Raw genomic sequence first — 17,037 nt, 5'->3', positions numbered from 1 at the left:
TGTTGCTTTAATTTAGGCATTGTTGCATGTGTTTAAAAAAAACCTGTGATTCCAATATGGTTGAATAGTCTTCTGTCATTGACTTGGCAAAAAGAGTTAGCGAAAACAAGAGACTGATACCTACCTTTTGTTAGGGAGCAGTACTATAATACAACTCAGCACCAATAAGATTAGAATAGTTTTCCTTGGTCTTGCCAGTACTATTGCTGAACCAATAGCATTGGAACAGACTGTGTTTATCATCGTATTGCAGTATTTGGAATCTTGTGGCATGCAAAGTGATTGCCTCGTTTCTTCCATTTCAATAGTTGACATTGCAAGTTTTTAAACTTTGATTATGAAGTACTTGAGTCAAAAAGTGATGGCACAGAAACACAAGTGTTTTGTGGCGTTGGCGGACAGAATTTTGAGGAGCAAAAAGAAATTCATAAACAAATGTACATTTGCAGAGTTTTGCATGTCCTCACCCCGCACCCTGTTCCAAGTTCCAGATTCATAACAGTTATTACTCTAGAACTATCTGGCTCCTGACCCAGTGTGAATAACTTCAATCAGCTCAACTCTGAACCCATTCCATTACCTATAGACTCACTTTCAAGGGCTGTACCAGTCAGTATTATTTATTTACTTAAAAATTATTATTTGGAAAATTTGTCCTCTTTTGCTGATTGGAGCTTTGTTATGTAGAGTTTTTCCCCATAAATTCTATCGTATTTCTTTATTTTCCTATGAGAAAATGAATTTCAAGGTAATGTATGGTGATATACATGTACTTGGAGAATAAATTTACTTTGAACTCCAGCTGTTTGAATTTTACATCTAACAACCATCACGAAATACAACTTATTTCACAAAAAAATTCTTAAATCATATAATCGTCCCCACAGATTGTTTTGGCAATAATTTTATTCGTTAGTATCTATAGACTATACTCAATCTTAATCAGTTTACTAAGAATATTTCAAGTAGTAACTTGCTTTTAAATTGCATTTAACAAATCTCTGCGTTTTATTTTGCGATTCTCCGGGCGACTCTTTTTTAAGTGATACTGCATTGATTTACCGAAGTTACGGTTTCAGAGAGCTCTGGCGAGCAAAGGGTTAACTTCCGAATGAGTGCACACAGATTGAAAGAGAGAGAGCGAGAGAGATCGAGGCCTGGCGTGTCTGCTCCCGCTGCGGCCACGAGAGGGAAAAGTTTGGAGAAAAGTATTTTGGCGGAAGAGTTTGAGAGAGGAGAAAGCTCCAACCGAACCTCCCCGAGGTGAAACACCACGCTAACAGAAGATCCGGTTCAACGGTCTCTCAAGGAGCTTAGAAACTTGTAAGGAGAGGAAAAGAGCACGGTAATATAGGAAAAGGAGGCATCGGCAAAACAATCAGGGGATTGGTTTCGGTGTCATAAAGAACTGGTCAGCTCTTGCTACCTGACCCTCAGTGCAAGGAAACCAAGAGTGGGGTGGGGTCAGTGATCGGTGTTGGATCTTACTTGGGATTTGACGGCAGCCTGAGAAACTTACCCCCATCTTCCTGCCCGGATCCTATTCCCACTCTCCCGCCTTGTTTCACCTGGGAGAGGAAGTCGGCTCCTTCCGGCCGTGTGGGTGGACCAGGGAGTTGGGCAACAAACTTCCTATACCAAGCACCTGCATTGTATATGGTGGCAGAGAAGCAATACCAGGAATAGGGATAACATAACAACGATTCAAATCCTGTATCGACTCCCAGGAAGTTTAATTGCGATCTTGACTAGACTCTGCCCCCCCCCCCCATACACAGTGCAATTATCTCCATACACGGTCTGAACGGAAACTCGAGAAAGGGGAGGGCTTAACTATTTTCAATTTATTCAATTAATTTTCACCGCTGTTACACCTAACCTGCTTGCACCTGTATTTCCATTGTCTGAGGATGAGGGGTCTTTAACTGGAGTTGAGAGAAGATTTGCCAGCATCCTGAGCTGTTTGGCCCGAGCCTTGGCGAGTCGCCCTTCACGCCTAGGTGTACAGGTGCGCCGGCAATCACTCGTTCACCTGTGCTACGCTCGGTTCTGTCGCAAGCTGTCGGCATGAAGGTGACGGTGCAATTCGGCCGCACGGCCATCGTCGTACCTTGTGGTGACGGGACCCTCAGCGTTCAACAACTCATACACCAGGCCGTCCAGAGATACTGCAAGAACGCTGCCAAGGTAAGAAAGCGAGACTCACGCAACTCCAAAAACCGAAATAAACGACGCAGGGCGAATGTTTATCTATGGGCAGTTAAGCTAACCAACATGGTGACTTTGAGTGTGTCAGGAGAGTAATTCTAGATACCACTCCTTTATACATTATTTAACCCATTTCCACGGTGACAACAAGAGACACCAACAGGAATAGGTCAATTATCCAATTAAGCCAATTCTAGCTTTCAATAAAACCATGGCTGAGCATTTAGTTAAAAGCAGCCTTTTAACTACTTATAGTTAACAAAGAGAGCAAATTTCTGATTTAAAAATTGTTAGCGTCAATTGTTGCATAAAGTGACCATCTACAAGTTTGTTTACATCCTTTCGCAACTTCCTCATGACCTGTTCACTACTCCATCAGCATTCAACTTCATTCCTTTCTCTTCATGTGTGCTGACACCCTCTCACCTTGTATGCATAAATAGTTTTCCATAACTTCATACAGAGACAGTACATCTTTCTATTGTAGTTTTGAGCTGTATGTCATATTCATCCTTTTTTAGGTCATAAAAATCTGGTCAGTTTGTAATAATTGCAAAGCTGCTTCTTGGTATTAATTTCAAAATGACACTTTAAAATTGCTCTGTACATTTATATTTGTGCATTTTAAAACAAAATGCACATTGACATTCCTTTCCTTTTTCAGAATCATCCTTGAGCTTTAGATTTACTCTGTATCAAAGACTCTTAATGTTATCTGGGGTCACTAAAGGTTTGGTTTTAAAATAGATTTTGATTCCACTTTTGCATCATGTGAGGATTAAAAATGAATTTCATCAGTGGAAATGTAATCTCATCTTGTTCATTGATTGCTGACAAGCTTCTGATAGGTTGTCCAACTATGTGTTACTGGGCAGTGCTTTCCTTCATGATTTTGAACTTTACAAAAGGTAAATATGTGCCAAATTAGGCACAGTTTTAATCAAGCCATCAATCAGAAATCAATCATCAATTGAAACTTAGTCTGTCACTGGGGTCTGTTGTGGAGAAAATGCTGCACCATAAGATCTTCAATATTTTGGATGAAATGTTGACTCTTGTTAGCCTTTTATGGGCTTAAAGGCTTTCCTCTGATGCCCCATTTGTTGAAAGAGGTCAGGGGAGTTGTTCTCAGGTTTTGACCAATGTGTAGCCTCAAGCGAAAAACCTGAATCAGGTTAACTGATCAATATCCAAATACTGTTTATGGAAATTTACTGTGTACAGATTGACTGGCATTTTACTTATAAGAATAACTATAATTTGAAGATGCTTTGCTTGTAATACACTAAGGATTTGCATAAATACAAATCTCTAGCATGATCTTGTAATTGACTTTTTGGTATGTTCTGCTTTGGGAGTTTCAAGTAAAAATAAGATTTTGTTTTGGATTTGTTTTATCAGGTATAACTGTCTTTTTAAAGTACAGTAGAAACTAAAAATTAGTGTTGAGAAAACTCATCCTTATTCCTGCTCATACCCCACCAAAAATAACCAGGAGCATTTTGGTCTCTTAAGAATTCTCACTCTTTCTGTTCTGCTGTGGGTGGCCTGCAACTAATGATATCTGATGTGACAATGGTGTAGTTTTTTAATGCTTTGAGCTTTGACCATGCAATCATCTTTTGAAGCTCCTATATTATTCAGCGAAGTGGAAAAGACCTTGTTTGTATTCTTACATACTAATTTTCAGACTGAGAATTGTGTCTCCACTTTCTCCAATATTTCATTAGCTGAGTTACCTAGGTCCCTCCTTGTCTCATTTATTTCTCATCAAAGTTTAAAGTACATTTATTATTAAAGTATGTATACATTATACAACCTTGAGATTCATCTCCTTGGAGGCAGCCACAAAACAAGAAACACAAAAGAACCCATTAAAAAAAAATCCAACAAACACACAATGTGCAGAGAGAGGAAAAAACATCATGCAGACACTAAAAGCAAGCAGACGAGTTCAGAATGAAAGTGAGTCCATGGACATGAAGCCTGGAGCAGCCAGAGCAAGTCCACAGCCTCAGCCTTAGTGGAGAGAAGAGTGGAGCAAACATCACAGAACAGAAAGCAGAACCAGCCTGACCCTCGCCTCCGGTTCTGACACACTGCCTTTTCCATACATTCGATCCGGCACTTACATTGTCCAAATGTTGGGTCATTCCTCTCACTAGGACCTGGGCCCAGTTGCTTCGATACACTCTGGGCCTGGACCCCGCTACCACATTCTGGCCTGTATCCGACCTTTCCAAATTGGCCTGGTGCTCAGATAAATCAAACTTCACTCACACTTTAGGTGGACAGGTTCCAAACCTCCTGTTCTGCTCACTCAAACTCTGCCTTTGACCCTGACCACTTATCTGCTGTTCTTTGACATTATTATCTAAAATCAAAACATCAGGTTCCTCATGTACACTGGTGTTTGCCTCTATTTTATTGTCGTATCTTTTAATCCTAATGCTGTCTTTGTTTTGCATTTTTGTTGCCATGCAACAATGCTGCCAGAGCTAAAATCTCCAACCATTTATTGAAAATACTTGTTTTTAGTCCATCACGAGCCTATACCTTGGTCACATTTTCCACATATGACAACTGTTAGAAGCTGGTTCATAATAATTGCTGTTTGATCTGGGTACAGTGGTGGCATAATGGTTAAGTGACTGGATTACCCAGAGGTTTAAAACTGAAATTGCTGGAAACACTCAATGGGTCAGGCAGCAGCTGTGGAAAGAGAATGGATTGACAGTACAGATTGAAAAGCCTTCATCAAGATGGGTATCACGAGAAACAAGTTACTTTGAAGTGGCGGACAGGATGGAGAAGAGATACATTGGGAGAATATGTATCTGATAGAGTGAGGTGAGGATAACAAGGAATTCTGGATAGGATCTGCCTTGGGACCAGCACGTAAGTGCCTTCACAAAGAAGACACAACAGTGCCTTTACTTTCTTAAAAGTTTTGGTAGATTTGGCATCTCAGCTAAAACTTTACAAATTTCTGTAGCTATATAGTGAAGAGTATCTAACTAGTTCCATCAAAGCCTGGATAGAAACAACAATGCCCAAGAACAGAAAACTATGCAGAAAGAGGTGGATACAGCCCATCTATCATAGGCAATGCTCTCCCATGATGAGCATATTTACATGTAGCACTGCCACATGAAAGCAGCATCCATCATCAAGTACCCTACCATCCAGGCCATGCTCTGATCTTGCTATCACCATTGGGCAGGAGATAGGGGAGCCTTGGGTCCCACACCACCAGTTTCAGCAGCTCTTGTCACTCTGCAACTACCCTGAACTCACCTCAATTCTGAACTGATTTCACAATCACTTTGAAGGGCTCTACAACTTGTGTTCATGCATTATTTATTTTTATTGACTTTCTTTTGCACAGTGGTTGTTTGTCAATCTTTGTTTATGCATACGTTGTAATAAATTCTATTGTATTTCTTCATTTTTTTGTAAATGTCTGCAAGAAAATGAACCTCGAGGTAATGTATGGTAACATATACGTACTTTAATAATAAATTTACTTTGACTTTGAAAAAGATGGGAGTTCGAATCCTATTGTGGCAGTATTGGAACTTAAATTTGGTTAATAATCTTGAATTAAAGAAAAAAATAAATCAGTAACAATGACCAAATTGGTATCAAAATATCATCTAGTTCACCAATGTTCTTCATGGGAGGAAATCTATCTTCCTTGCCAGGGTATATCTCTGAACCCAGCAATGCAGTTGAATGCTGTTTTGAAATTGCTTAGCAATCCACTAGGTTGCAGAACAAGTAGGGATGGGCAAAACATTCTTGCCATGCCAGCATCACTCAGATCTGAAAAATGAACGACAGAATTTTTTGATTCATCAAGAATGTTTACTTCTGCTTTGCGATATCATCCATTATCAACCCTCCCTTTCATCGACTGTTGCTGGAATCCTCTCCTATGCTGTTGTTATGCCTAAACCTGACTATTTCATTGCTCTTGCTGACCAGTCTTTCACTTTGTGTAAAACTTCAGCTCAGTGTTTCCCAAACTTTTTTAGCCCAAAACCCCCCAAAGTACTTTCATACTTTACAACACCTCCACCCTAAAGCACTGTCATACTTGCCAACACCCCTCTTAGGCACAATATACTTTCTGGCACTCCCATAATGTAAAACCATGTCTACCATACACTAACATGAGAAAAATTATCTTGCTTTAAATTTTTGTCTTGAAACCTAGCTGACAGTACCTGTGCACTGTACAGTAGCTTTGATATCAATGTGATCCTTCAGCTTGATGGTTTTTAGCAAGAGAGAAAATATCTGGTTCAAGTTGTGACAGCAAAAGCCTAACAGTGTCCAAATGGTTTCTGTCTTTTGATTTTGTGGTTCACTTCACTGAAGCCTCTTTCAACAAGGTGGGAGGATGGAAATGCAATGAAAAACAGTTTGACTGTTCTTCAAAGACCAGGAAACTTCGTCTGACAGTGTAGCCACGTACCTTAAAAGCCGACATTATTGAAAAGCATTTTTGCTCCTCCTTCATTCTTGTAAGCTCTCTTTCTGTTCTTCCATTGTTACGAATGTGCCACAACTCTGAGGGGCCGAAGAGTAGCCCTCTCCTTTTTGAGAATTGCAAGATCGCTATTAATTCAGGTCTGGGACCCAAGAAATGAGAGAGAGAGACACGCAGAATCCACAAGGGTTTGGAATGTGTCCTGGCCCCCAGAGAGGCGGAACCATTGATAACGACTATTGTCTCTTGGAGAAGGAATTGTGTATTGAGTACTGTACTATTCATTGAAGCCCTCAGGGAATGACCAGAGTGGGCTGGTTGAGGGATTGCATCATCCCAACCTGATTGACATCTGAGACCCCGTGAGTAAGGATAAAAGAGGGTCTGGGGAACAACCCCTTCAGACACACCAGGAGAAACGCTAGAAATCCTGTGACAGCGTTTAATAGCGACAGGCGGTGGAGGGCCCACATGTGTCCTTTCCCTTTGCCGGGATTGGGGCCTTACCATGGAAGAACGGCTTTAGCTAAAGGAGAAACCAACACCAACGGAACTCTGGAAGGATCGACATCATAAAAAGGAAAAGCTGGCAAGTTTCTAAAAAAACTCTCTCTTGACTCCAACCAAAGACTGAAGCCTGCATGAACTGAGTGACTTTTATATTTCCATCGGACAATACATTACCCCCTAGACAACGATAGAGCTATTTTTTATTGATTATTATTATACCCGCACTTTTAGATTTAGTATTGACAACGCATATTATCTGTATGTTTGCATTGATATTATTTTTGTGTATTTTTACCAATAAATACTGTTAAAGATAGTACCATCAGACTTAACGGACCTCTCTATCTTTGCTGGTAAGTGACCCAGTTACGGGGTTCGTAACACCATCTTGCAAAGAAATGGGTTAATTACCCAGTCCGGAAATTCTAGATTGTTCAAATCCTTGAATTGATTCTGAAAATCTTTCTTCAGTGACTGCAGGTGTAAGTAGTACTCTTGCAATTCACTGTCTGTGAAAGAGAGTGCAGTACTTTCCACGCAGGGAAACTGTGAGAACGTTCTTCTTCCTCTAGTTTGCTTATATATTTCCAATTTTCTGATAAAAGTGGACACTGCACTCTTTGCCAGGATTAACTTGAAATTCTCACCCTGCAGTTTCATATTTAGATTGTTCATTTTGTCACATAGATCGGCGAGGTATGTCACATCTCCACATAGAAGTTCAATCTTATTTTCCAAGCTCTTGTTGACTTTGAACAAAAATTTAAACACAGTGTTAAAAAGATTGAAGAAACGTTTTAAACAGCAGCCTTTTGCCAGTCAAAGCACTTAAGTGTGAAGAAGCAAGTGTTCAAACTCCTCATCGTTATCTTAGCATAACTGCCAAAGTATTCTGCTATTTAATGGAGAAGCTTTAATTTTGTTGGTGGCAGATATTACAAGAGTCATGCTTGAAAAAATTTGTTGGCTGAGGTTTTTGGCTGCGAGATGATGACAATGCATTATACAATAGATTGTAAACAGACTTGGAAATTCTTTTTCATAAATGCCACTAAACCAGCATGGCGACCTGTCATATATGGTGATCTGTTGCACAAGAAATCATGTTCCTAATACTTTTATCCTCAATATACATTTTGAGGTCATTGTGGATTGATTCTCCATTGATATTTGTTTTTAACATTTTACAAAAGAGAATCTCTTAATAAACTTACATTTTTGATAAACTGTACATATGCCATTAGCAATGTCTCATTGTCTGACACAGTTGACTCTCCAGTTGTATCCCAAATTTTGTTCTTTGTAGCTTTGTGTGTAGTTGATACTCAGTGTCTTTACTCATTTCATCAATACGATGAGCTACAGAGTTATTACTCAGAGGAATTGATTTTAAAATACTGGCATCCATTTAGAGAACAGTGGTGAGCACTTCTGATACAGCAGACATTATTCATTTTTCACCAATTGTATGACTGTTTCATGGCTTCATTAGACAGGACAGTATTACAAATAAGACACATGGGGCATCGCTGCTCTGATAGGAATGGAATAAAATCATACTCCTAGAATGTAACATTGTATTGATGCACTTTCTGTAGTTTGTTTCTTAGCAAGATTAAAATTCAAAGCTTCACTGCCTTCTGACTCATAGAGATCACGCTGTATGTATTTATCATTATTAACGGGGCTGAATTAAAATAGAAAATTAAACCAAACTGAGAATGCCGATGTTGATGATGGCGGCAAGTTGACATGATTGGTCAGGTCTCGGGTTCGGGTGCTGCTTACCGCTTCCCCTCCGCCCAAGAATCTATTTCCCCTAACATCCCCTTAGGCCACGTTACTACCCCCTTGGGGGGTGTGGTACTACCCCTCCCCATTGGGAACCACTGTTTTTGCTTATAGATTTTACTTACCAATGAGCCCTGATGACCTATGGGGGCTCCAGTTCTGCAGTCTCTGATTTGTAATTATTCTGGCTTTGTCGGCTGAGTTTTCAGTTGCCTGGGATCTAAGATCAGGAACTGGCTCCCTTTAATCTGTTTGTTTATTAACTGCTTTGTGATGTTCCTTTAAAATCCAAATTTGAACAAGCCTTTGGTTCTGTTGTGATCAAATTCTGTCTTTGATCTGTTATCTTCTATATCTATATCTCAATTAAAATGTTTTTATCAGAAATCCCTTATGAAGTGTCAGTGCTATAAAACTCCAATAATCTGCTATCCAACTGTTCAAAAATCCTGATGGTTCAGCCTCTGGTTTTTCAAGTGATATTTGTCCATTCCCTTTCTACTGAGCAGTACTCTGGTTGCCATGTTCCTTGTCACTTGTGTGGTTCTCTGGGAAATTTATTACAAGGCTGTGTAACATCTGAAAAAGCGAATTGAAGGTGTGTTGTGGTATTAATATAAATGGTATTCAAGAGTCCAGAAAATCTGCCAGTCCAGAGCCCCAGGTTATCAGAGTTTTATTGTAGATGTTCATTGCTCTGGAATTCCCACCCAAAGTTCATCTTCAGCATTTAGCCCTGACCATGAAGTATATTCTATGACCATAAGACTCTACAACTCATGTTCTTGATAATTGTTTATTTTTTTCTTTTTGTATTTGCAGTCTGTCTTTTAAACATCGTTTTTTTTGTTCATCTGTCGCGTGTGTTCTTTTTATTGATTCTATTGTGTTTCTTTCTATTTACTATGAATGCCCATAAGAAAGTGAATCGCAGGGTAGTATATGGCAACATGCATGCATTTTGGTAATAAAGTTACTTTGAACTTTGACCAAGGTTGATGTCACCTATTAAAATATTTCCTTCTGGATCTTAGTTCATATTGTTCCTTGGGAAATATATTTATATTGCATGTTTAGTATTATTAAAGTTGAATACCAATTTGACAGTTTTAAAAAAAAGGTGAGGGTAGGATCATGAACCTTGAAGCACAAATGAAAGCTGAGAAATCTTAGCTATGTTTTATGATTTGTGTTACTTGCCTGAAGTAAATGTGCCTTCTTCACAAGCCTCAAGGTATTGTGTTTTGATGTGGTACTTATTAGATCATGTAGAATTATACACATCAAATGCAAAAATTACCTGCTTGCAACCACATGAAAGTTAATAAGGTTGATGCTTGCCTTAAAATTGGCATGTCTGTATCATGATGAATGTAACCGTTGCGAGCAACACACATAAAATGCATGAGGAACTCAGCAGATCAGGCAGCATTTATGGAAAAGAGTAAACAGTCGATGTTTCAGGCTGAGACCCTTCATCAGGACTGGAAAAAAAGATGAGAAGTCATCTTTGCAAAACCTGCATTTTTAAAGCAGTTTTTATAACCTCAGGGTCATAAAGTATTTGACAACCAAATTACAGGATTTTTATAACCTCAAGGTCATAAAGTATTTGACAACCAAATTACAGGAAAAGCTGCAAGTTATTTGATAAATATTGTGATAAACCCCCAAAAGGGATAGTAATTCCCCACGATTACTGAGGGCCTGTGCGACTGAGCTGGGAGAACCACTACAGCGCATCTTCAACATGAGCCTGGAGCAGAGAAGAGTATTGTCCCGGTACCGAAGAAACCACAACCAAAGGAGTTGAATGACTTCAGACCTGTTGCCTTGACGTCGCACGTGATGAAGACCATGGAGCGGCTGATAATACAGAATCTGAGGCCACAAACCAGGCACGCCCAGGATCCTCTTCAGTTTGCGTATAAGGAGAAGGTGGGAGTGGAGGATGCTATCACGTATTTGCAGCACAAATCACTCTCTCACCTAGATGGGGTCAGTTGTGCTGTGAGGATTACATTCCTTGACTTCTCTAGTGCCTTTAACACCATCCAGCCCAAGATCTTAAGGCACAAACTAACGGAGATGGGAGTAGACTCTCACATGGTGGATTGGATAGTGGACTACTTGACAGATAGACCTCAGTATGTGCGGTTGGGAGACTGTAGGTCTGACACGGTGGTCAGCAGCACAGGAGCGCCGCAGGGAACCATACTCTCTCCGGTCCTGTTCACCCTGTACACATCAGACTTCCAATATAACTCGGAGTCCTGCCATGTGCAGAAGTTCGCTGATGACACGGCCATAGTGGGGTGTGTCAGGAATGGACAGGAGGAGGAGGAGTATAGGAAACTGATACAGGACTTTGTGATATGGTGCAACTCAAACTACCTGCGTCTCAATATCACCAAGACCAAGGAGATGGTGGTGGACTTTAGGAGATCTAGGCCTCATATGGAGCCAGTGATCATTAATGGAGAATGTGTGGAGTAGGTTAAGACCTACAAGTATCTGGGAGTACAGTTAGACGAGAAGCTAGACTGGACTGCCAACACAGATGCCTTGTGCAGGAAGGCACAGAGGCGACTGTACTTCCTTAGAAGGTTGGCGTCATTCAATGTCTGTAGTGAGATGCTGAAGATGTTCTATAGGTCAGTTGTGGAGAGCGCCCTCTTCTTTGTGGTGGTGTGTTGGGGAGGAAGCATTAAGAAGAGGGACGCCTCATGTCTTAATAAGCTGGTAAGGAAGGCGGGCTCTGTCGTGGGCAAAGTACTGGAGAGTTTAACATCGGTAGCTGAGCGAAGGGCGCTGAGTAGGCTACGGTCAATTATGGAAAACTCTGAACATCCTCTACATAGCACCATCCAGAGACAGAGAAGCAGTTTCAGCGACAGGTTACTATCGATGCAATGCTCCTCAGACAGGATGAAGAGGTCAATACTCCCCAATGCCATTAGGCTTTACAATTCAACCGCCAGGACTTAAGAACTTTTTAAAAGCTATTATTAATGCTTTTTGAGATAGTGATTTAGATGCATATCATATTTTTTTTACTGAGTTAAGTATTGTATGTTATTAGTTTTGCTACAACAAGTGTATGGGACATTGGAAAAAAAGTTGAATTTCCCCATGGGAATGAATAAAGTATCTATCTATCTATCTATTTTTCTTTCTCTCTGTATTTTCTCTTTCCCTGGAGTTATTGGCCTTGGGAATGAGAGATCAGTAGGGTCTGTCTCTGCTGTTTGCAGTCCCCAATGCAAATACACATGGGACCACCTGGTCTCTTTGTATCCCTTTCTACCTGTGAATAGCTGGTACCCGAACCTGTCCAACCTGTGGCAGTTTTGATTCTCAGAATAGGCTCATGTACACTTACTTGAGTTTGATCACAAACGTTAAGGCTATCTATCCAGTGCTGTACTCTCAGGCATAGCCTTCTTTTGAATAGGAGTAGATTCAAGGCCCTATCTATCCAAGGCTATTTTAAAGAAGAACAGAGAATCTCTGCTCATTTGTAATCAGCTATTCATTCAAATAGATGCTGGAAATAGTAATTCAAAAATAATTCCAACTACTACTCAGATCATTCAGTTGAGGGCATTGAAAGAAATAAAGCAGAACCCTTGTACCTGCTCTGGTATTCACTGAGGTCATGATTGATCATTTATCTGAGTTCCACTTTCCTCCTCTAATCCAATCTCTTTTAATTCCTCTGACTTTTCCTTTCTTTGTCAAGAATGTACGTGGCCTCCATGACTAACTAGAGAATTTCGAGGACTCAGGCTCTGGGTGAAGAAATTTTTTTTTCTCATTCCCTGTTTCTTCTCATACCAGCTGGGTAAAACATCAACACCACATCTACCCTGTCAAAGGCCATTAAAATTATGTATATCTCAGTGAGATATTCAAATTGGCTATTGGGTTTCCTACATTACAATCGTAAGACTTGGTGTGGAAAGGTAAAGTTTAATATGGGACTTTCAAAATTGGTTAATGGGAAGGTCTTATCTGATAAAATTGTTTGGATTTTTTTGAGAAAGTAACAAGGAAGATTGATGAGGGTGATATGTTTGACAAGAGTCCATGAAGGTGGTTGACAAAAAAAAAAGAGAAAATCTGCGAGTTGCAGGAAATCAAGATTACTGGTTGATAGATTTTGATTCCTTGCTCTTGGTAATGTAAAAACTGGCTTGGATCTAACTGTAGGGGGTCAGTAAAGAAATTTTGCAGAAGGTGGGAAAAAGAGAGGTAAAAGAGGGGTGGAGGAGTTTCATTACTAATCAGGGACAATATCACAGCTGTACTTAGAGGGAACATACTGGAGGGCTCGTCTGCTGAGTCTGTATGGGCAGAACTCAAAAATAGGACTGGTATAATCACTCTGATGGGATTGTACTACAGACACCCAATAGACACTGAGACATTGAGGAACAGAAATGCAGATATTCAAAACAATAGAGTTGTTGTTAAACTTCCCTATTAAAAACCGGGACTTCCTGAGTGTAAGAGGTTTAGACGCGGCGGAATTTGTTAGGTGCCTCCAGGAGGGTTTCTTAAATCAATGTGTAGATAATCCAACAGGAGGAGGGGCTGTACTGGATCTGGTGTTGGGCTTGGCCAGGTGACTGACCTTTCAGTGGGTGAGCAGTTAGGGAACAGCAACCACCTCTCAAGTTTTAAGATGGCTATAAATAAGGATAAGTATGGACCTTGTAGGAGAGTATAAAATTGGAGCAGGGCAAATTATGAGAGCATTGGGGTGGAACTGGGGAGAGTTAATTGAGAACAGCTGATTTTGGGCAAGTCCACATTCAACATGTGGAGGATGTTCAGGGATCAACTGCACAGAGTATGGGACAGGTATGCTCCAGTCAGAAGGAAGGACAAGGATAAGAAAAGGACAAGGGCAAGGTAAGAAAACCTTGGATGTTGAGCAAATTTAGTCAAGAAAAGGTAAAGTATGTAAATCTTAGAAAGCTAGAATTAAGCAAAGCCCTTGAGGATTATAGAGAAGCCAGAAAAGAACTCGAGAATTTGGAAGGCCAGGAGGGGTCATGAAAAGTCAGCACACTGATAAGGGCAACATCCTTAAGTGTTGAGGAACAGGGGGATCTTGAGGTCCAAGTTTATTGCTCCCTGAAAGTGGCTAAGTACTTTGATAGGGTGGTTTAGAAGGCATGTGGAATGCTTGCCTTTATTAATTTAAGCATTGAGTTCAAGACGTCAAGAAGTTATGTTGCAGCTTTATAAAAACCTAGTTTGGAGTATTGCGTACAGTTCTGGTTGCCCTGTTATAGGAAGGATGTTGAGGTTTTAGAGAGAGTGTAGAAGAGTTTTATGAGGATGTTGCCTGGACTAGAGGACATGTGCTATAATAAGAGGTTGGACAAACTTGGGTTGTTTACTCTGGAGCAGCAGAGGCTGAGGGGATCTCATAGATGTTGATAAGATTATGAGAGGTGTAGATAGAGTAGACAGACAGTATCTCTTTTCCCAGGGTTGAAATGTTCAAAATCAGAGGGCATACATTTAAGGTGAGAAGGGGTAATTTAAAAGGAGATGTAAGGGGCAAAATTTTTACAGAGTGGTGGGTGCCTGGAATGTGTAGGCAATTAGTTTAGCTGGCCAGTTGATTGCCAAGTTATTTGGTTCAGCACAATGGTGTGGTGTGCTGTTCTTGTGCTTATGTTTTATGATTCAAAAAACTGTGGGGTGGTTAATGAGGAAAACTTGAGACTGTAGGAAGAAGTAGAAGGTCTGGAAAATGTTATTGTGAGTTGACATGGAATTTGGTCCAGCCTAGTGTGAGGTAAAGGATTTTGGGAAGAGCAGCAAGCAAAGTAAGGCTATAAGCGATAAAATGGAGGTTACTGAGGATAGTGGAGAATTGGAGGGAGCTTGAGCAAGCAACCACAGATCTTTATCAACAGTAGACAAGGTTGAAGTGATCCAAGTAGCATGCAGGATACTTTTCTTTATCACGGAATGAAAGAGTGGGGAGCATAGTTCTAGTCACTGCATTGCAGGAAAAATGTAACTGCATTGGTGAGGAAGCTTATGAAGAAGCAGTCGTGACTGTAAAATTGAATTGGTTCCAGTTTGCAGTGGAGGAGACTGAGAGGCCTGATCAGTGTTTTTGTGCAGAGGGGTTGAAAATCAGAGGCTACATTAGTAAAGTAACTGTAAGAATGGCAGTGGAGACATAGCAGGAGATTTTCACCCAGAGACTGATAGATTGTCTGAAGAGACTGCCTTGGAGGGTGATAGAGGCAGAAAGCATCATTACACGTAAGTTGATATGAAGAGTTATGACTGGGCACAGCAGACAAAGTCCTGAGAGGTGGGTAAAATGGGTTGCATTTGTTTTGCCTGGCGCAGTGAGCTGAATGGGATTCTCCTTCATTGTAAATGTTCTCATTCTCTGATTGAGAAGTACTTTATTTACACACAAGTGTGCTAGGGGATTCTGAAGGTTGTAATGTGAAAGAGTCGTATGTCTTTTTCTGTCTGATTGCCAGACTGATAAATCTTTTATTTCATACTTTTGATTTAGTTTCCCCTACAGTATGTGTACATTTTGATCTCTCAAAGATAAATACATTTCTATTTAGGAGCTGATTTATGTGTGGAATAATTATATTTGCCTGGAATCCACTAAGCCTCATGGGCGATAAACTTAAAGGTGCCCTTTAAACTTGCTGTAAATTCATATTAATTGATGTAAGCTCAGCCCTTATAAATGTTATGTATTTGCATTTGCTCTAGTATTTTAAAATTACTGATTATTTTTTTTTTCTCTTCTATATTATGTATTGCATTGAACTGCTGCTGCTAAGTTAACAAATTTCATGTCGCATGCTGGTGATAATAAATCTGATTCTCATTCTGATCACATTCTTGTTTTCTCCATTGTTATGGTCATCATCGTTAGTTGATGAGCTATAAGAGCAGAACTGCATTTTATACTTCATAGTTCCATAACTTTCCCTTCATTCCATGGGATTCCCACCAATGTGCTGCATGTAGCAACACTTCCTTCACTGTTGCCTTTGTCCATTTCCCGGCTGAAACATTCAATGCCCTATAGCATGAGTGATTTTTTTTTTGTAAATTAGTGTACTGATTTACCAGGTACATAAAGCCAGGCTTGAAATTTAATGATTGTTAATGCAGGGCTAGCCTGAGCTATGGTTTAGACATTGCAGTGAATTTCTGCCTTTATGTTGAAGTTAAAAGCATGGTTAAGAAAAAGAGCTTGATCTGAGTTGTATATCAAAAACCTGAATGCTTAATCAACTTGATATTTCAAGGCTGTCCTTGTTGTAACTACTTGTGACTGGTGAGCGAGAAAGTAAACTGTTAAAGATTGGGGTATTTTCAACCAGGTGGAGTCTTGTACACTGCTCCTCACTGGAGTAGACCCATCAAGTGATATAATTTTTTGTTCATTCAGTTATTATTGTCATCAAGAGTGAAGTCATTAATTTCAGTCTGTTTCACAACCTCTCATACTCAGCCCAAGACTTCATTCTTCAACTAGCATCTGTCTGTATCTCAACTGTGTTCTTGTGGACCCAAGATCAGTTTTAGAAGGTGTCTATATGTTACCACGATTGAAGACATTGTCCTCCATAGCTTCAAGTGATTAGCTCCTGCCCTCCTGTATCCCATCCTTATGCAAGCCATTTGCCAACATTTTAAATTTAACTGTTCCAGTTCTCTCATTTACTTTCTCCACTTTCTCCATCATTGGAAGTTACCTTGGGTCCCAACTTGTACCAGGGCCCATTTACCTATCACCCCTATTGGTTGACTTAGCTCCTGGCTAGTTACTTCGTGTCCAACTCCTCACATTGCTTTGCTCTGCCCTTTTTTTTTTTTTGCAAAATTCTCCAGTTCAACAACTGTCTTGATGTCAGCTATTGTCAATTTCTGAATGTCTTCTATTTTTTTAAAAAAAGTGATTGATGACTGAACTTTGAAAAATAAAACAAAATGAGCAGTGAACCGGGTTAATATTCAGTGGA

General features: G+C 40.0%; 1 protein-coding gene across 3 annotated transcripts in view; it reads left to right on the top strand.

Moving 5' to 3' along the window:
• Positions 1-1,144: 1,144 nt before the first annotated feature.
• Positions 1,145-17,037, top strand: part of LOC140728185 (partitioning defective 3 homolog B-like) — a 1,189,360-nt gene continuing 1,173,467 nt past the window's right edge. For all 3 annotated transcript variants that reach the window (XM_073046530.1, XM_073046528.1, XM_073046527.1), the window contains exon 1: positions 1,145-2,187. In XM_073046530.1, coding sequence (XP_072902631.1) covers positions 2,068-2,187 — 120 coding nt within the window. In that variant the 5' untranslated portion in view covers positions 1,145-2,067. The remainder of the gene's footprint in view (positions 2,188-17,037) is intronic.

The sequence above is a fragment of the Hemitrygon akajei genome, chromosome 5, assembly GCF_048418815.1.
Source record: "Hemitrygon akajei chromosome 5, sHemAka1.3, whole genome shotgun sequence".
In the NCBI taxonomy this organism is placed as follows: Eukaryota; Metazoa; Chordata; class Chondrichthyes; order Myliobatiformes; family Dasyatidae; genus Hemitrygon; species Hemitrygon akajei.
The sequence above is the reverse complement of the archived record's forward strand: the minus strand, read 5'-3'. Positions and strand labels throughout refer to the sequence as shown.